General features: G+C 39.9%; 1 protein-coding gene across 8 annotated transcripts in view; it reads right to left on the bottom strand.

Moving 5' to 3' along the window:
- Positions 1–20,294, bottom strand: part of cnksr2a (connector enhancer of kinase suppressor of Ras 2a) — a 489,894-nt gene that overhangs the window by 86,036 nt on the left and 383,564 nt on the right. For all 8 annotated transcript variants that reach the window (XM_069889984.1, XM_069889985.1, XM_069889987.1 and 5 more), the window contains 3 exons: positions 12,052–12,097; positions 8,757–8,929; positions 5,837–5,910 (listed from right to left, as the gene is read on the bottom strand). In XM_069889984.1, the coding sequence (XP_069746085.1) occupies positions 5,837–5,910; positions 8,757–8,929; positions 12,052–12,097 (293 nt within the window). The remainder of the gene's footprint in view (positions 1–5,836; positions 5,911–8,756; positions 8,930–12,051; positions 12,098–20,294) is intronic.

The raw sequence follows: 20,294 nt of genomic DNA, 5'->3' as shown, positions 1-20,294 counted from the left end.
TCACTGGCAAGTGTGAAAGGGGCTCTACTGACTTATCTGTCTCAAACATTGAGTACAATCACTTGTGGAAATGGTTGAGAAATATCACTATTCCCAAATATGGGAGACTGTTCAGGTTCATTAAACATCAATTAGTCTGATGTCATGAAAAAAGTCATTATCTGCCCCACCTGAATCTGTAGTTTTGATACATTTGAATATCAAACTGTTCCCACATTTTATGAAGGTGTTTTAAGAACTGCAAGCTCTGCTGATCAATTCATGAAACACTAACAGAACAGGACATGAACAAATTGCAAAGTTTTAAGTCTACAAGGATTCTGATTTACTTTACGTTTTTTGAAGAGGAGCTCAAACATTTGAAAGAATATGGGTAACACCATCTCTTCCAATGCCACTGCATCTCAAGGATGTGTATTCAGTCCCAGTTCCCTATTATTCTCCCCTCTACACATAGAACCATTGGAAGTTACGGCACAGAAATAGCCCTTCTAGTCTGTGCAGAACCATTTTTTTTTCACCTAGTCCCACTGACCTACACCCAGTCCATAGGCCTCCATACCTTTCCCATCCATATATCTGTCCAAATTCCTCTTAAATGTTAAAATTGAGACTCTCTGTGTGAAGAAGTTCCCCCTAAACCTTTCCCCTTTCTCTCTTAACCCATTGTCCTCTGGTTTGTATCTAACCTACCCTCAGTGGAAAAAGCCTACCTATATTTACTCTGTCTATCCCCCTCATAATTTTAAATACCTCTATCGAATCTCCCCTCATTCTTCTGCGATCCAGAGAATAAAGTCCAAATCTGTTTAACCTTTCCCTATAACTCAGTTCCTGAAGTCTGGGCAACATCCAAGTAAATTTTCTCTGTACTTTTTCTATCTTATTGATATATTTCCTGTAGTTAGGTGACCAAAACTGCACACAATACTCCAATTTTGGCCTCATCTATGTCTCATATAACTTAAACATAACATCTCAACTCCTCTACTCAATACTTTGATTTATGAATGCCAATATGCCAAAAGATCTCTTTACAACCCTATTTACCTGTGACACCACTTTCAGGGAATTATGTATCTGTATTCCCAGATCCCTCTGTTCTACCGCATCCTTAGGGCCCTACCATTTACCGTGCAAGTCCTTTCTTGGTTTGTCCTTCCAAAATGCCACACCTCACACTTGTCTGCATTAAATTTTGTTTGACATTTTTCATCTAATTTTTGTCTATCATTTTTTCATTTCATTTTTCCAACTGTTCCAGATCCATCTGCAAACTTTGAAAAGCTACTTCACTCTCTACAGCATCATCAATCTTAATGTCATTTGCAAACTTGCTGATCCAATTTACTACATTAGCATCCAGATCATTGATATGGATGACAAATAATAATGATCCCAGCACTGATCCCTGTAGTACATCACTAGTCACAAGCCTCCAGTCTGAAAAGTAACCATCCACCACTATTCTTTGGCTTTTCCCATCCAGCTATTGTCAAATCCAGTTCAGTACTTCACCATGAATCCCTAGTGTCTGAGCCTTCCTGACTAACCTCCCATGCAGGACCTTGTCCATGTAGACAACATCCATGTAACCTCCTCAAAAAACTCAATAAAATTAGTTGTACATGACCTACTATGCACAAAGCCATGTTGACTATCCCTAATCAGTTCATTGGTATCCAAATAATGGTATCTCTGATCTCTTAGAACACCTTATAATAATTTACCTACACCTAATGTCAGGTTCACTGGCCTATAATTTCCAGGGTTATTTTGGAGCCTTTTTTAAACAACAGAACAACATGAGCTATCTCCAATCTTCTGGCACCTCATCCATGGCTAAGGACATTTTAAATATTTCTGCCAGAGCCCCTGCAATTTCTACACTAGCCTCCCTTAAGGTCTGAGGAAATATCTTATCAGGCTCTTATTTGCTTTAAGACAGCTAGCACTTCCTTCTGTATAGGTTCATGGCCTCACTTACTTCCCACAGCTCTGTGCCCTTTTTTAAGTCAATACTATTGAAAAAAAAATTTAAGACCTTTCCCATCTCTTTTGGCTCCAAACAAATCTGACCACTCTGATCTTCAAGGGGGGACCAATTTTGTCCCTTACTATCCTTTTGCTCTTTATATACCTTTAGAAACCCTTAAGATTTTCCTTCACATTGTCTGCCAAAGCAACCTTGTGTCTCCTTTGATCCATCCTGATTTCTTTCTTGAGGTTTTCTTGCATTTTTTTATCATCCTAAAGTACCTAATTTGCTCCATGTTGTCTATACCTGTTAAACACCTCCCTTCTTCCGAACCAGATCCCCAATATCCCTCAAAAACCAAGGTTCCCTATGCCTTCCAAACTTGTCTTTGCTCCTGACAGGAACATACAAACTCTGTAATCTCAAAATTTTCCCTTTGAAGATCTTCCTTTTATCTCGCACATCCTTGCTGGAAAACAATTAATCGTATCTATGCTTTCTATATATTTTCTAATTTCCTCAAAATTGGCCTTCCTCCAATTTAGAATCTCAACCCGAGGCCTAGACCTATTCTTCTCCACAATTAACTTGAAACTAATGACCTTATGATCACTGGACCTAAAATATTCCCCTTCATACACTTCTGTCACCTATCCTGGCTCAGTCCCAAATAGAGGATTCACAATTGCACTCTTTCTAGTTGGTACCAACTAGTTTCTAGTTGGTATTGATTTAGAAAACTTTCCTGAACACATATGATAAACTCCAAGAGATCCAGCCTAGTCACTATGAAAATTAAAAATCTCCTACTCTCATAACCTTGTGTTTCCTGCAGGTGTCTGCTATCTCTCTACAGATTTACTCTTCCAATTCTCACTGGACGGTCTATGTGCAACCCCTTGAGTGTGGTCATACCTTTTCCATTCCTTAACTCCACCCATCTAGCTTCACTAGACGAGTCCTCTGGTCTGCCCAGCATGAGCACAGCTGTGATATTTTCCCTGATGAGCAATGCCACTCCTCCCCATTTCATCCCACTGTTCTATCACGTCTAAAGCAATAGAAGCCCAGAACACTGAGCTGCCAGTCCTGCCCCTCCTGTAACCATGACTGTATAGCTAAATCCAGTTCCAACCCCATACTACAAATTTCTTGACGACACATGGTAGTGGGCTGGGTATAAAATAACAATGATATCAGATCTTCTTTAGCCACTAGGTCAAGAGTGAATTTTTTTTGCCCGGTTTTGTGAAACTGGCACAGAAATATAAGCAGTTTACATGATTCTGAAGGTCAGCCCTGTGACCTAATTCAAGGCATGAATCATCAACTGAGGAAAACTGACAATCTAATCTGGTCAAGATTCTGAATATGCCACTGATGTTCAAATTATACAAAAACATAATATGAAACCAGATATCCCCAAGTTAATATTCGGATGGATTGTTAAGCTCTTATTGAAAAAGTGAAGTAGAAGCACAAGTATCCATTCAGTATCCATTGTACTTATTTCCCATTCTAGAGGACCCATTTACTTGGTGCCACTTTCCTGCACAAGCCCCACACTGAATATTGATCCAGCTCAGTCTTGAATAAACTCAGTGACGAGTCTCTGTAGCCGTCTGGGAAGAGAATCCCAAGATTCACCCTATATATGAAGACATTAATAATCTTGGTATAAAATGGCTGGCATTGTATTTTGAGACTGTGATCCCTGATTCCTGACACATCAGCCAGGTGAAACATTAACTTTGCATTTACCCTAATGCTTAAGAAGGGATTATATTCACTTTTATTGCATTGCTCACCTTGTCTTGTATTGTCTTAAAAAATCTAGTTAAACAATATACAGTACAGGATACTTTAACATGTCAAGTCTATTTTCTAATGACAGTTGTTTAAATTTCTTATCAGTCCATAAACTGGCCTATGATTAGACAAAAACATATCAGTTTTTAAAGAACGCAAGCTTTTGCTGATGTATATTACAAAGGAACAGGAATTCGAGGAATATCCATCACATACAAGTAGCAGAATTTTAGTTTCATTTGGGCATCATGTTCATTGGAGACATTGTGGTCCAATGGGTCTGTTCCTGTGCTCTATGTTCTATACTTATCCCAATTAAACATGACCATTTCTCTTGCACTGGATAGCAGTAATATTTGTCTAGATGGAACATGAGCTTCACAAACCTAGACTGGTTTCTAGTCTAAGGATAGTGTGACAGTATATAGATATGTTTTTGGGAGATAGATTGGGGCAGGTTTGTTAGTGTAGGTCACATACAAACACTTTAAAACAGATCTTATTTAAAATACTGGAGCTCTGCTAATGCTAGACATGTCAGCCCTAGAGCCTTTGCAGAGATTTGGAGAGTGCCCAAGAGACTTCACTAATGGATTGTTGTTTACAAAAAGGCAACAGATGAAAGAACTTGTCAGCGCTACAGACTGTCGGCAGTGAAACTTGCTGTTCTAAGAGGGTCATGTGGTTTTGCAAGCAGAGAGAGTCAAACAAGCTTTCTCTCTGAGAGAGAGAGAGAGAGAGAGAGAGAGAGAGAGAGAGAGAGAGAGAGAGAGAGAGAGAGAGAGAGATCAGTTCTACAGTTTTACAGTCAGCAGCAGGAACTGGAACTGGAACAGGACAAGCTGGAGAGCTTGTGGAAAACCCCATTTGGAAGACAGGTTGTGAATGCTTAGTTAAATCTGGTCAAAGCCCTTGTAGTTCATGCAAGAGGAGAGGACTGACTGCCTAATGTTTCACTTGGAATAAGAGAAACAAAAAGGCCCTCTGTGGTGATCTGAAAGAAAAAGGTTATCATCTGGAGAACCCTGAGGGGGAAAGTTTCTTTGGCAAGACACTGAAGTGGCTGATTAAAAAAGGAATCAGTTGTGGATGTCCAGTGTACACTGGACATTGATACACTGAGAACCGACATGAACCTTCTTGAGCGGTAACCATTTACCGTTCAAGCACCAATGCCTGATGAACGTCAGAAATGTTAAAATCTGTGCACAGTATAAGAATTGCCTGCAACTGGTGAACTTGGAGGAATGACAAGTGAGATTGGAATGTGAACCAAAGAACTTTTCTGAACTTACACACACATTACATACACGTGCACTTAGAATTACAAAGGAGTTAAGTTAAGTTAGTAAGTCAATAGTGATAATTTAAAGTGTGATTCTGCTTTCATATTTAAAGATAATTAAAAGCAACTTTTGTTTAAGTAACCATTTGTCTTGGTGAATATCTATTGCTGCTGGTCTTTGGAGTCCTTTGGGCTAGTAACAATAGGGATTGGCAACTACATCCACAAACCTACATCTCTTAGGAAAAAAAAACATATTGCACATACTCAATTAATTTTTAGGCCTCAGAAGTCATGAATTTACTGAACTGGTTAATGACACATTTTCCAATAATTTTTGAACTGGTGAGTTTGTCTAAATTAATCTCCTGTTTTTTGTTTGTGAACATATAGTCTGGGAAAATTGTGAAATAATGTATGAAATAAATCACGAGGTTAAAAAAAGGTGCTGGAAATTCTGATTACAAGTGTAATATTGATGAGATGAAGCAGACAGCAAGGATAGAACCAGAGATGTATGGGGTGACTGTGGGCAAGTGTGGGCCCAACAATCAGGAGACTGAGAGTGAGAGGGTGAAGCAATGACTGTGAGGAATGGGGAGGCAAAGACAGGAAAACGTGAAAACAGCATTAATCAGTAATTAATCTTGTAGGGTGAAATGTCTAACAGAACTTGTAACTAACATCTGAGATCCTATTGAATTATTTTCACCTGCAGTCATGAATGAAAGGGAATAATAGACCATTACTTCCACAATACTTACTATTTCTTCCGACATTCACTTGCCCTGTCAATTTTGAATTCCGACAGGCAGATAAATCCTTCTGCCTTTTCATCCTGAGGAAAATTAAAACAACACAGTTGGACACTTTTTTGATGTGTAATATTTGTAACATTTTTGTATCAACCTCAAATGTTTAGCAAACCTAGTATTTCATTTTGGGAGTCAAATTATCCCCTCTACAGCCATTATTTCAGCGTTCTTCTGCATCTCTTCTATTTCTATGCACCCTGGACCCTTCCCATCCAGATGCAACAAGGACAAGGTTTCCCTCATCCTTACTTACCACCCCACCAGCCACTGCATCTAATATATAATTCTCTGAAATTTCTTCCACCCACAACAGCATCCCATCAACAGATGCATCTTTCCCTCCATTTTCCTCTCCACTTTCTGTCTGGATCTCTGCAACTTCCTCACCCGCTTATCCCTTCCCACCAATTGCCCCATTATACCTACCCATGTGATCGCAAGAAGTGCTATATTTGCATCCACACCTCCTCTCTCATCACTATGCGATGCCATAAACAATCCTTTCAAGTGAATCTGCAAGGGTCATTAACGGTATCTGATGCTTTTGTTGTGTCCTCTACATTGGGGAGATGGGATGCAGACTGGGAGGTTGTGTCATTGAGCACCTTTGCTCTGTCCACTGCAACAGCAGTGACCACCAGTGGCTTACCACTTCAAATCCACATCACATTGATACACTGACATGCTTGCCTGTGGCCTCATATGCTGCCAAGTTGATGTCAATCATAAATTGTGGAACAATATCTTGTGTTCTGTCTTGGCAGTTTCCAACTAGATGGCACCAATATCGACCTCCAATTTCCACTGACCCCTCCCCTGAACTTTCCTTTTCCCTCATTTCTGTCTCCTTACTTCCAGCTCCCCACACCCTTCCCTTCCTTCTACCAGAGAGCTATCCTTTTGAGCCCTCTGCCCTCTCGCTCTTTTAAATGAGCGACTTGAAGAACCATAGCAGAAGGAGGATTTGGGAGGGAGTGTAGGTAGATATTTTAAAGGGATCTTTCTGTGGCAAGATAGCAGGACTTCATCGCCTCAGGCTATTCTGTTTGAAGTAGGGATCTTCCATCCTGAACCATCCCCCTCTCGTATTCCTACCTCATCTCCTCAGATCACTCTGCCCAGCACTCTCTCCACAACAATCCCACCTCACTATCAAACCCGCTGACTAGGGTGGGGCAGTTGTGGTCTGGCACATTGACCTCTATCTTGCTGAGGCCGGTCAACAGCTCTCAGTCACCTCCTCCTATCAACCCCTTTCACAGGACCCCACCACCAAACATCAAGCCACTGCCTCCAAAGCCATCTCCAACCTCATCACCTCTGGTCACCTTACCTCCACGGGTACAAACCTCATTCTCCCACCATGACACTGCCCATTTCTATCTCCAACCCAAGATCCATAAACCCAACCATTCTGGTAGACCCATTGTTTCTTCCTGTTCCTGCCCCACCAAACTAGTTTCATACTACCTTGACTTTATCCTTTCTCCCCTGGTCCAATCCCTCCCCAGCTTCATCTGCAACACAACACATGCCCTCCATCTCCTCAACGATTTCAGATTCCCTGAACTGGACCGCCTCATCTTCACGATGGATGTCCACTCCATTTATACCTCTATCCCCCACACAGAAGATCTGAAAGCACTTTGCTTCTTCCTGGACCAAAGATCCAACTAGTCAATCTCTACCACCACCTTCCTTTGCCTGACAGAACTTGTCCTCACCCTCAATATCACTACATCATCTCCTGCCCTGCCATCCCCCCTCCTCCTCCCACTCTTTTGTTCTGACGTTCACTGGCATTTTCTCATACTTTGATGAAGGGCTTAAGCCCGAAAGACCAGTTATGCATCTCTGCTTTTGCTACATAAAGGACAGTCTTTGACCTGCTGAGTTTCTCCAGCATTTTGTGTTTTTACTTTTTTTCCATCCTGAACTTGGCCTCGCTTCTGAATGACTGGTACTTGTATGATCAGATATCCTTGTGTCTAGTGGTGTCATATGCATGGGGGACCTGAAACAAATTTTCCCTAGCAGACCATTTTGATCATAAAAGCATGCAGGAATACATTTACTTTTCAAATTTGTCACTAAGTTGCAAGAGTGCCCTTTCAGGAATTGAAATTTTTTGATTGCTGCATCAAAGACAAGAGATTTAAATTTACATTGCCATATACAGCAAATGACAGACCCTGCCATTTTGTGATGTGGTTTAGCAGATGCAGAATATCCAGAAAGCACCAATGAAATACTGTATATGGCCTAGTATGGGCAACTCACCAGTGCACATAAGATTTTTTTTAAATGACTACAATTTAAATGTGCAAATATTGGAAAATTGCAGATACCTGCTAGATTCCAAAATAAACATAAATAATAGTTCCTTTTCAATAAAATTTCTTCCAAAGGATATTGTCTAACCATTTGGATTTATTTTCCAAAATGTCTTCTTTTCTTTCATAGTCACTCTCCTTCCCAGCTGATCTGATTACTTAACTATACAAAGAAACTGAGTTACTCGACTGAGTCCTCCTGCTGTGATATGATGTCATGGAATGCATATGGTGGACAGCTGGCAAGCTGGATATCCTGATCAACCAATAATTGTCATTAAATGTATAACTGCAGACCAATTTTTATGAATTATTGATCCATGTACAATAAGTTAATTTGCTCACCTCCCAAGTTACCCGGCAACCAGAAACAGGTACATTAAAAAATGCCCTCTACAGTCATATAAAATCTTCAAAAGCTTAGTCTCTTTTACAAGAAATACTTTATTAGTTATAACTTGTTTGGCACTCTTTGAAGTCATATTTCATGGCCAGACCTATATAATCAGAGGATCCGTGTTTAAATTGATTCTTACTTCCTCATTCATGTACCAGTACAGCGAGACGTCTTTCAATACAACCCAGTACTTCTTCCACTTCTGTGAAAAGTAGCTCTTGGCATCCTTTTTCTTCCATAACCACCCCTCACAGTCTCCACGACCAAGGTCCTTACAAGAAATTCTCCTCCTGCTCATAGCTGTCACTGAACCTGAAATTGCCAGAAGACAGGAAAAAGTCAGTCCAACATCCAGATGCGTATATCCAAGTCTACCAAGAAATCATAGCTTCGTCAAGAGTCCACAGCTTTTCATTTTTTATAATTAGTTGTTGAACACTAATGCAGATGTGTATTATTTAATGCAGATGGTTCTATCCAAACATATCAATTAGCAGCAGGAGCAGGCCATTTAGGCCTTTGATTTTATTTTGCTATTTAGTAGATCATGACTGATCTGGTTGTAAACGTAATTCCTGCACTTGCATTCCATCCACCCCTTTGCTCATCAAGATTCTATCTACCACTGCTTTAAAAATATTCATCGAGACTTCCTCCAGCTCCCAGATAAGGAAGAGGGTTCCAAAGTCTCACGCCCCTTGGTCTCGTGGGCCATTCCTTATTTTGTCCTCAGTTCTACCGGCTAGTGTTTATAACATGAAGTTGTATGTTAAACTGGCAGCCTTGCTTCATTGGAAGGGGTTCACTGCCAGATCAAATTGCAGTAGGTTCAAGTCCTCACTCCTGGGATCTGGGCAAATAGGTAAAGTAATTTTTATTATTGAGAGAGCAGACGTCTGAAGTTCTGAGTTTCAGATGAGATGTCAAACTGAGGGAATGTCTATGTCTCAGGTGGCTATAAAGGATATGGATACTCTGGCAATATCTGTCCCCAAACAACATGAATATTTGCTTGATGGTCGTAGCTCATTGCTTGGTTGCTGCATTTCTTTAAATTATAAGAATACATCAAGAGCACTAAAGTTGATATAGAAGTTATCTTATGTTCTGTGAGAGATCAAAGGATGTGGGTGTCATGGGTTGGTCAGGTCAAAAAGGAATATTTAGGAAAGGTTAAAGGAGCACATAATTGCAAAGTGTACAGTTTTGGTCTCTTTAGTTCAGAATGGATATAATTCCAGGCAAAAAAGGTGCCACTGAAGCTGCTATAATGGCTGTGCTGCTGCCGGTTTGGACCCAGGAAAGTGGAGAGAGTAAACACAGAGCTGCTTCCGAAGGGTCAACCGTCCCAGCCATTCAGGTGTAAAATGGCTTCTTAAAGGAGCCAACGGTGCTTTTAAACTAAAATTCTGCAACCAGGGGTCTGTGATCAAGATGGTGGTGCCTGAGCTCGGCAACAGTCATGAGGAGTTGCAGACTCTGGGGAGCATCAGACCGACGCAGGGCATCAGAAATGGGGAGAAAACCTTCTGTTGAGAAGGGGAAACAGAGGAGACAACCCTACAGAATGGTGACCACAGCAGTGAACAAGCAAGGGGCTCAGCGGCCGAGGGTTCTACACAGGCTGAGGGCGATTTGCGGATGGGGAACCCAAACTGGCTGTGGGCTGCTGGAGACTAGCTCGTGGGAAACAGGTATCAGAGCCAGGATTTAAGAAGATGTTGAGGGTTAAAAGGGCTCCCGAAGGGTCTCAGGCACTGAAAGCTTTCTAATCATGTCAGGGGTTTGAATCTGGAGCTTGGGTTGCCGATGGATTGAACAGGAGTCTGTGGCTGCAGAGGTTGTGAGAACACTGGAGGTGAATCCATGGACACTCAGTGATTTTGAAGAGACTCTCTTTTTCTTCTCTTTCTTTTGTACTGTAATGAACTCTGGGCAACTCTAATGGCGATTCTTTGCCTTATGGCAGACAGAAGGCAGTTTTGTTTAATATTACATGCTCTTCACTATTAAATGACAATAAAGGAATCTTGAATCTAGAATTTGCAATGGAATCAGTCAAGAAGGATCCCATCTGAAATGATCTCATTAAACATTTTACTTCATATCCTGGGATGAAAAATTTTCTTACCAAGAACTGCTACAGAAGTTAAATCTGTATTTGTTAAGATTTAAAAGAGTACAGTGTGCATTTATTTAAATACTTAAGATCCCAAAGGGGTAGGATAGGATGATGCCAAGAAATTTCTACTGGTGAAAGAGTTTCAAATGAGGGGACTTAAGTCTCAAAGGAGTGGTCATTTAAAACTGAGGTGTGCAGGAATTCCTAGAGTTGTGCAGGCAACAACAATAAAGCTATTTAAGAAGGAGGTAGATATATTTTTGAAAGATTAGGGGACTGAAGACAATGGAGAACTAGCTCCTATTTTCTTGTGTCTGGTGAAAAAAAAAGCCAAATTGAGGATCAATACTTGAGGTGCCTTGCCATTTAACGTGGGTGATCACGTTTCTCCATCCATCACGGTCTCTGACTCTCCAAATTGTAGTTGTTGCCTCCCCTGTTTCTAACCTTCATGTTAATCCATCTATCAGTTTCATTCTCTGTCTGTCTCTGCTTCTTTTTCCTTCCAATTTTCCAGTTGTAACTAAATGTTCTAAAGAATTTTGGATACATCATGTGAAATAAAAAGCCAAATTGAGGATCAATACTCCAGTAAAGTACTTGAGGAGATAATCGTAGAGCCTCATATATGAGAGATAATTTTATGAAATACTTCCTTTGTGGCTGGTTGTGCATACTGGGCAGCCTCTGGGGAAATGCACATTAGATGGGCATTTCTCCAGCACCATTCACCCTGCACCACACTAAAAATCTGGAGATCTGCCACTGGTGCAGAAAATACATGGTCAGGTCTCTGAAGAAGTCCTGCAGTGTGATGCACAAAATGGACGGGCTGCATGGCAACATTTCAAGGTTAAAATGTATTCAATAGTGAACTTGATCATTCTGTGAATAGGTAAAACAATATCCAGAGTTCAGTGCTATGACCACTTCTTTCTGAAATTACACATGCTCATGACTTGAAGTTTTATCTTTCACTCTTAACTTCTGTCTCCCTGCTACCATAAAATGTTGAGAATGAAGCAGATCACCTTAAACTTGGCTGAAATGGACAAAAATGTGTGAAATAACCACAACTTCATATTTGGAGCAACAGTTGACCTTCCATGATAACCAGAGGTATTCTGTGTGAAGCTCAGTTACTGACGAAAGTATACATTGTTTGAAAAACTTGAAAATTTGTTGTAGTCGGAATGTCATGTATAAAAATAGTATCAATAGATTTGAACAAAGTTTAAAAACACTAAGATGAAATTCCATCTCCATAATAAAACATCAAGCAGGAAAAGAAGGATTGAGAAAAAATTCATACCTTTGTTCCTTTTTTTGCACTTCTGTCCCAAGGATTGTTGAAATGTCTGAAATCAAAGATGCAAAAAAACAACAGTGGTAAAATATAAACTGAGTTTGTGATATGTGTTCCTTTTAGCCTCAAGCTAAATCAACTCTATCGTCATTTATATTGGGCCGTTACCTCAATTTAGTTCTGCATTTCCTGTACTGCAAAATAAAACAAGAAACACTGCCTGCTAATTGATGCCAAACATCATTCAGAATATGAAACATTATTGATCTAAAGATAAATGAATTCTACATTTAACTCCTGATCTTTTTCTGGTGTAAATAGTTCATAAAACCAGCATATGAATAAAAAATGTTAAGAATTAAGTTTACAGAATACACCTATAATACTGGAAAATAAAAGCTGTGTGGTCTAACCACAAGGCTAAGTGCTCATTGCATAGAGCCTGCATTGTGAAGATAGCAGAAATTTCTGCATACCAAATGACCAGTGTCTTAAGACATCTACAAACAAAAACACATAGAGATGACACATCTGAATGTAGGTTTGTGAAGTGTAGATGTGAGAATCAAAGCATTCTATATATAGTGGCTATATTTTATGGCACCTTGTGAAAATTAAGCATAAATGGTCATTATCAACATTAAACTGATAATGTAAAACAGGTTAAAAAAAACACAGCTCAGTCGCCCAGGAAATGGGAGCAGGCGTGATGAGCGGGGTGAAGGGAGTGTGGGGATTTCCATCCTTGGAAATTGAATGTGTTGGGAATAGAACGCTTCAAATTCCAAGTAGAATATAGTTTAATTTTTGGCAAAATCAAATCCCTGAATTTTATGCGTGTTAATGAAATAATGCAGTTTTTCCTAAATCAGACTTGGAAAACTTTGAGAATATTAGTGAAATGTTCTGTGGCATTTTCTAGGATATTTTCATTCACTTCCAACAAGTGGCACATCAATATAATTTCTCAGACACTGGTGCAGTCAATCAGAAGAGATTATCTGCCTTCATCAACTGATGTGGAGATCACAGTGATTGTGCTAAGATCTACCTCTTCAAAAAAAAAGGAACTGGAGTCATCCTGAGATTAGGCTGTAGTGTAGTCCATGAAGCAATGAAAATCCATGACACTCCACAAACCCCTATCCACAGTCAAGACAGTCATGGTCTCTGAGTGCCAGGAAGCAAGCAAGTGCACTGCATCCAAGTTCAGAGGCTATCAACTTTAGATCTCATCTTCTTCACTTCTTGCATCTCGTGTCAGTGTCCAAGAACAGTCGGCCATCATTGAGGGATTCCATTTGCCTTGATACTGCTATTCAATGATCACAATGTCCTGGTGAACCTATCACCATGTTCATTATTGACTGTACCAAGATCAGCAGGGAAGAAGTCCTAGTGCGAATGCAGAAAATTAATTTTCAATGATATGTTGCATATGTTCATTGTTTTGTATGCTTGAAGCATCATTGAAAATATAATAGGAAATCACAAAAATAGGTTATATCTAAAAAAAAAGTTCATGATAGGAAAATGTTAAAGTGATTTTCGTGATCAGCAGCCCAAAATCCATAAAATACACCCAAAGGTATTCAGGAAGCAAAATCTTCATTGTCCAGTGTTATCCTCTTGTTCACTTTTCAAATGCTAGAATTCAAAAATACAGTTAACTTCCAGCTCTTGATCAACATGCTTCACACCGAGAGTTACATTAAATATACTTGAATTCGACAAAAGGAATTACACTGTACTCTGCTTTTGTTTTACGACTGCAAAATCTCACCAATTTACTAATCATGCTTTTTTTAATGATTCCCTCTTGTGTCAAACTCATTTCTGTGATCAATACTCTGGTTCTCTATTTGTTCTTGTAATAGGTTCTACAATTAATATTGCCACTTCCTGGCAACGTAAAGCTTTTCCACTATTGACAAGCACAACTCACTAGAATGATGGACTGCTCCCCACTGACATGGTTCAGTGTAATTCCAGCATCACCTGAGAAGTTTGACACCATCCAGGTACTACCACACCAATGCACTACAGTTAAAGTTTGCCGTCATCTACAAGTGCATTGCAGTTACTCACACAGGCTATTGTACAGCATCTTCCATATCCAGCAATCTCTTCCACTGAAGAGTGTGGTGATACACCACTAGCCTACTGCAGGGGGTGGGGGGGGGGGGGGGGAATCTCTGTACCTGCAGGAAGATCACTGGAGGACAGACCACACCTGGTCAGCTGTCAATCAACTGCCCGGGATATAATCCTGAGTTTTCCCCTCCCGAGCAGTCACTCCGGAGTTACCAGTACAGCTACTACTGTAGCAGAAACTTTTAACTGAATAAAGCCTGTTGTACAGTCTTTCTTGAGTTTTGTGTCTGCTTCCTGCTGCAGCAGGGCAACACAAAGAGGACAAAGGCAGCAGGCATGAGGAAACACCAACATCTATAGCCTTCAGTTCACGTCACACACACCCTGACTTGGAAGTATCACTGTTCCTTCATTGACCAGGAACACCTGGACAGCAAAGAAGCTTACATCAGGATGCTCTTTATCAATTACAGTTTGGCATTTCACACCATCATCCCCTCAAAACTGATCTCCAAACCTGGGAGTTAACACCTCACTATGTAATTGGATCATGAATTTCCTCACCTCCAGACCACAATCAGTGAAGATTGGTAAGAACTTCTCTTCCACAATCTCCATCAGTACCGGAGCACCAGAGGGCTGTGTTCTTAGTTCCCTGCTTTACTCATTTTATACCTACCTGTGGCTAGGTACAACAATATCTCCATCTACAAATTTGCTGACGATACCATGGTAGTGGGTTGTATAAAGGAAGGGATGAGTCAGCACACAGGATGGAGATTGAAAACTTGGCTGAATGGTGCATCAACAACCACCTTGTACTCAATGTCACCAAAACTAAGGAGCTGATTGTCAACTTCAGGAAAGGAAAACCAGAGGTGTACGATCCAGTGATCATTAAGGGATCAGAGGTGGAGAGGGTGAGCAAACTTAAGTTCTTTGGAGTCACTAACTCAGAGGATCTTTCTTGAACCCAATACACTAATGGCATCTTGAAGAAAGCACGCCAGCCCCTCTACTTCCTCAGGAGTTTGTGGAGGTTTGGTATGACACCTGAAACCCTGGTAAATTTCTACAGAGGTGTGGAAAGTGTGCTGACTAGTTGCATCATTATCTGGTATGGGAACACCAATATTCTTGAGCATAAAGACCCCCAAAAGGTAGTGGACACAGCCCAGGACATCACAGACAAAACCCTCCCCACTATTGAGAACATCTACAGGAAACGTCGCTGTCGGAGGGCAGTAGCAATCATCAAGGACCCAGACCACCCAGCACACACACAGTTCTCTCTGCTGCCATCAGGAAACAGGTATAGGAGCCACAAGACTTGCACCACCAGATTCAGGACCAGCTGCTACCCCGCCACCAACAGACTCCTCAACGACAAACTCAGAGACTCATTTAAGGATTCTTACTTGTGCATTTTTTGATTTTCTTTTTGTTTTCTCTGTATTACAGTCAGTTTGTTTACAGTTCTTTATTTTTTTACTTGTTTATGCTGTGTATAGTTTATTTTGCATTAGCAATTAGTGGTAATTCTGCTGAACCCGCAGGAAAAAAGAAGCTCAGGGTTGTATGTGATGTCTAACAATAAATTCGAAATCTATTGCTGGGTCTGGATCCTGTACTTCCTGCTCAATGCACTGCGGGAATACCTTTACCAGAAAGACTGCAAGAAGGGAGCTCTCCACCACCACTTCAAGATCCATTAGGAATTCACAATAAATGCAGTTTTTGATTGGACTGCTCACATCTCAAAATATGATTTTAAAAAAGAGAACACATCACCTTGTAAAAAAATTATTTCTGAAAGCCAATAAAATCCCATCTCCAACCCTAGTGCTTTTGATTCCTTCTCTTCACTTGCAGCCCTTCACAAAATTATTTTAATGAATATCTCTGTGCTTTGATATTGAAATTAACTGATTTATGCTTGTTAACTCCAGATCTAATTAAGATGCCATGCTAAATACAGAATGAAGAACCACACAATTTTCACAATGTCTATTAAGTAAATGTCATTTCAGTGAAACTGGGATTTAAAAAGCTGCATTCAATATTGGGTCTACACTTCAATATGAGCACAAATGTTTGGTCTGACATTTCAAGACAGGCAAATTTGAGAATCTTTATTATTTTTCCAAAAAGCTTGTATGCACTGATGGAAACAAACCACATAACCACATAATTTTGCAAACTGACAGGTCATAAGATAATATCTTCTTAATTGTAGGCAGTTTCCCAAAAGTATGACTTGAATGACCTCTTCAGAAGTCACATTTTACCTATGTGTAGAGTTGCTTTCTAAATTGATTCAGTGATACTGCAGTTTTGTATATTCCTCAAAGGAATACTCTGAAAGCACACAGCATTTTAAAATGTGGCAGGATTCTCTAGAATTTGGTTTTCAAGATCATCAGCCTATTTTATTGTTTGCCTTTTTAAGTGCTTAGCTACTCATGTTAAGAGAACTGATGTAGTCCAACTGGACAGATACTCCATCATTTATATACATGCAAAAGCACTAAGTTATGTCAGAGATCTGGCAATGTTTGGCTAGTGAATTTATTTTGGATTCCCTGCCCTTTAAGTGATGTATTTGAACCAGACAAGTGGCTAACATCAAGACATACATGTTTTCAGACATTTAATTATACCAATTCACTTTTAAAAAATTTAGACACAGTACGGAAACAGGCTTTCCGTCCCACAAGCCTAAGCCTCTCAAAAACTCCAATTAATCTGCAGCCCCTGCACATTTTTGAAAGATGGGAGGAAACCGGAGCATCTGGAGGAAACCACGCAAACAAACTCCTTAAAGACAACACTGGATTCGAACCTGGGTGGCTGGCGCAGTAATAGCCTTGCACTAACTGCTATGCTATGCTATGCATTTGAAATGAAAGGAGAGATTCACAAGTTTCACAGCTATGATTGTGGTGTGGAAATTAGGTTACCAGATTAGTACATCAGAGATTGGACGAACAATCTAAAGACATCTAACTAATACACCTGTAAACAGTATAAAAGACAAATAAACTATATTGCACTATACTTACATTGAACAAACTTTACTTGCATGAATATATAAACCTTAAAGCATTTTACTTTATTTTCAGTCACATTCTTTGAAAACATTTAATTATGGCTGCATTTGCATTTTCCTCCCCCAATACGGAGCTGCCCGAAAGACAAACAATACATTATAGTGTAGATAATTAACCCCTCCTCTCCCAAGTTAACAGATAAAAGCTTATTATTATATTTCATAATATACTAATAAAGATAAGGACTCTTACTAAGCAAGGATAAGGAAACACTTTAAGAGAGTCACCTCAAAGATGAGCGGAATCAACCTGTTCTTCGTCCCGGGTGACGCCATTGCTGTTTCACACAACTTTGCTATGAGTAAAGCATGACCATGTCACTCTGCTGGTTGAATATTTGCTCCCATCTTCACCAAGGATTCATGTGTTACTTCAGAGAACATTTACTTTTACAATCTTAAACTTAATATTTTTTGCCTATTATTTTAGTCTTATTTATTTTCATTTTAAAAATTATTTTCCTCAATTTTTGCCAATTGCTTGAGGCTACTAGTTGTTTGAATTCTGGATACCAGGGGTTTTACTATAGTTTATTACCTGAACTCTTCAAAAAAAACTCTCCAATTAGTTTTAGTACTGAAAGCTATGAAAACCAAATCAAGTCAAGTTTATTGTCATCTGATTGTACAAATACAACCCATTGAAACAGCGTTCTCCAATCCTCGGTGCAAAACATGCAGACACTCACCAGACATAATGTAAATAGTCCCCTATCATCATCTGGTCTGGTCTGCCTGTGACCCCAGATCCACCCATATGCTTGACTCTTAAATGATCTATGAGAAATTACTTCTGATGTGGCCTTGCAAGTAACTCAGTCACACTGCAATGTTAAGTAGTGAAAGAATAAGACTGATGGAGCACCTACCATTGATCTGGGCACTGAGTCACGACACAGCTAAGTTAGTCCCACTCTGTCAATTTCACAAGGTCCCCATACAAATATCTAAGGACTTGGGTCTAAATTGGGAAATCTGTCCCAATTAATGCTTGACTAGTCAAGCATGAAATAGCTATCCTCATAGTATTGGACTATGTCAGACACAATCATCACAATCTTGTCTCACTAACAGGACAGTTCCAGCAGAGATGACAGGACACTGGTATCCAAGCAAAAAGGAGAAGCTCTTGTTGTCTCCAACATTAATTCCATATCCTAAAATGTCTCATGACATCAGGTCAAACAAGAGCAATGAAAACACCTTCGGTTTACTTTTGACTGTCCTCCCTCAATTGTTGAATTAGTGCTTCTCTATGATGAATACACAAACGAGCCTGCAGCTGACGTGGACATTACCCCTCCACAAATCTTCGTCTGTGAAGCCAAGCCAAAGAAAGATGATGAATAACACTTGGAAGAAGCACCGAAAGAACCAAGGGCACAGAATGTACTTTGTCTATCCTTTCATTGACTTCAATGTCCATCATGAAGAAGAGCTTAGTGGCACCACCATAGACAGAGCTGCCTGGATCCTGAAGTATACATTTCCCAGATTGATAGACCAATTCATTTAGGATGGCATAGATAGTGTAGTGGTCAGCACAACACCAATACAGTGTAAGCAACCTGGGTTCGAATCTGGCACTGTCTGTAAGGAGTTTGCACATTCTCCCTGGGTCTGTGTGGGTTTCCTCTGGATGCTCCAGTTTTCTCCCACCCTCCAAAAATGGATGGGGTTTGTATATTCATTGGTGTATTTGAGCAATACAGGCTTGTGGGCCAAAAGGGCCTGTTACCGTGCTGTATGCCTAAATTTAAAACTTAATTTTTCAATATTAAAGCAATCAAGGGGTGGAATGAAAGAGCTGAACATTGGCAGTGACATGAAAGATCAGCTGTGGCTTTTAGGAATGGATTGGATGTCCAAAAATTTGCTCTAATTTCTTATGTTTTTATCTCATTTTTCATGTTGCTTATTTTTCTGGGTTACTGCATATGATTTGATCATGATTCATCTCCCGCCAATATAAATAAGATGTAAATACGCTGGATAAGACAGAAGAGAATTTTAAAGACTATAATGAAACCTTTCCAAGTGCAACTTGAGAAGGAATTGAACCTCTTTAGACTAAATTAGGTCACTAAATTAGATTAAATTTGGCTTTTCTGGCACTGTCTTAACTTCCTCATTGAAACCCTTACAGTAATGTCAGAGATTACAGAGGGATTGGGTCTTTCTCAAATTCCAGAGTCAACTTGGAAAGATGTTCTTTTCCCAGTCTGTTTGAATCTTCAAATAGGAGCAACATAGTTGTGCATTTCACCCCTCTCCACACAAAGATATCAATCCCATTGGGTTGCATGCCTGGGAACAGGAGCTTTATCTAGTTATTTCATTTACATGGCACATAAAAGCTCGCTCTCTTGGCTTGTACATGCAGCAACAATATACATTGAAACACATTTCAGCCACACCATCTCTTCATGCATTTAGTAACATAGGTCATAGGTCATGACATAGGTCGAACCTTTAGAACAGTCGTTTTCAAACTTTTTCTTTCCACTCACCTACCACTTTAAGTAATCCCTTACTAATCACAGAGCATCTATGGCATAGGGATTATGGTATAGAGATGACTTAAAGTGGCATGTGAGTGAAAATAAAAAGTTTGAAAACCACTGCCTTAGAATAACTGAGACACTCTATTGGTGATAAACACTTGCATCAAAATGCAAGATATGTGACAGTTAATTTGTGTGTGGCAAGTTCCAAGAAACAGTAATATGAGTGAGATCAAGAGAAATGGGATCGGTTCAAGAGGACTTGATTTTTAAAAATGTATCCATTCGTGGGTTGTGAACATTGTCTGTGATACATCATCAATAATTTCAAAAGACTGGAAGTTATGTGAAACTGATGGGCTTTTATTCTCAATAGAATGGACGAACGTCCATGCTGGTCGACTGTCCTGAACTGGGGAGGGGGTTGTGGAACAGTCACCTTTATTCAGGAGTCTGTGGGAGGAGCCAAGGTACAGTCGGCCAATGGGCGCGTCCGGGCAGTTAAATATACAAACAGTGGTTTACCACATTCACCCCTTGTT

The sequence above is a fragment of the Narcine bancroftii genome, chromosome 7 (assembly GCF_036971445.1).
Source record: "Narcine bancroftii isolate sNarBan1 chromosome 7, sNarBan1.hap1, whole genome shotgun sequence".
NCBI lineage: Eukaryota > Metazoa > Chordata > Chondrichthyes > Torpediniformes > Narcinidae > Narcine > Narcine bancroftii.
The sequence above is the reverse complement of the archived record's forward strand: the minus strand, read 5'-3'. Positions and strand labels throughout refer to the sequence as shown.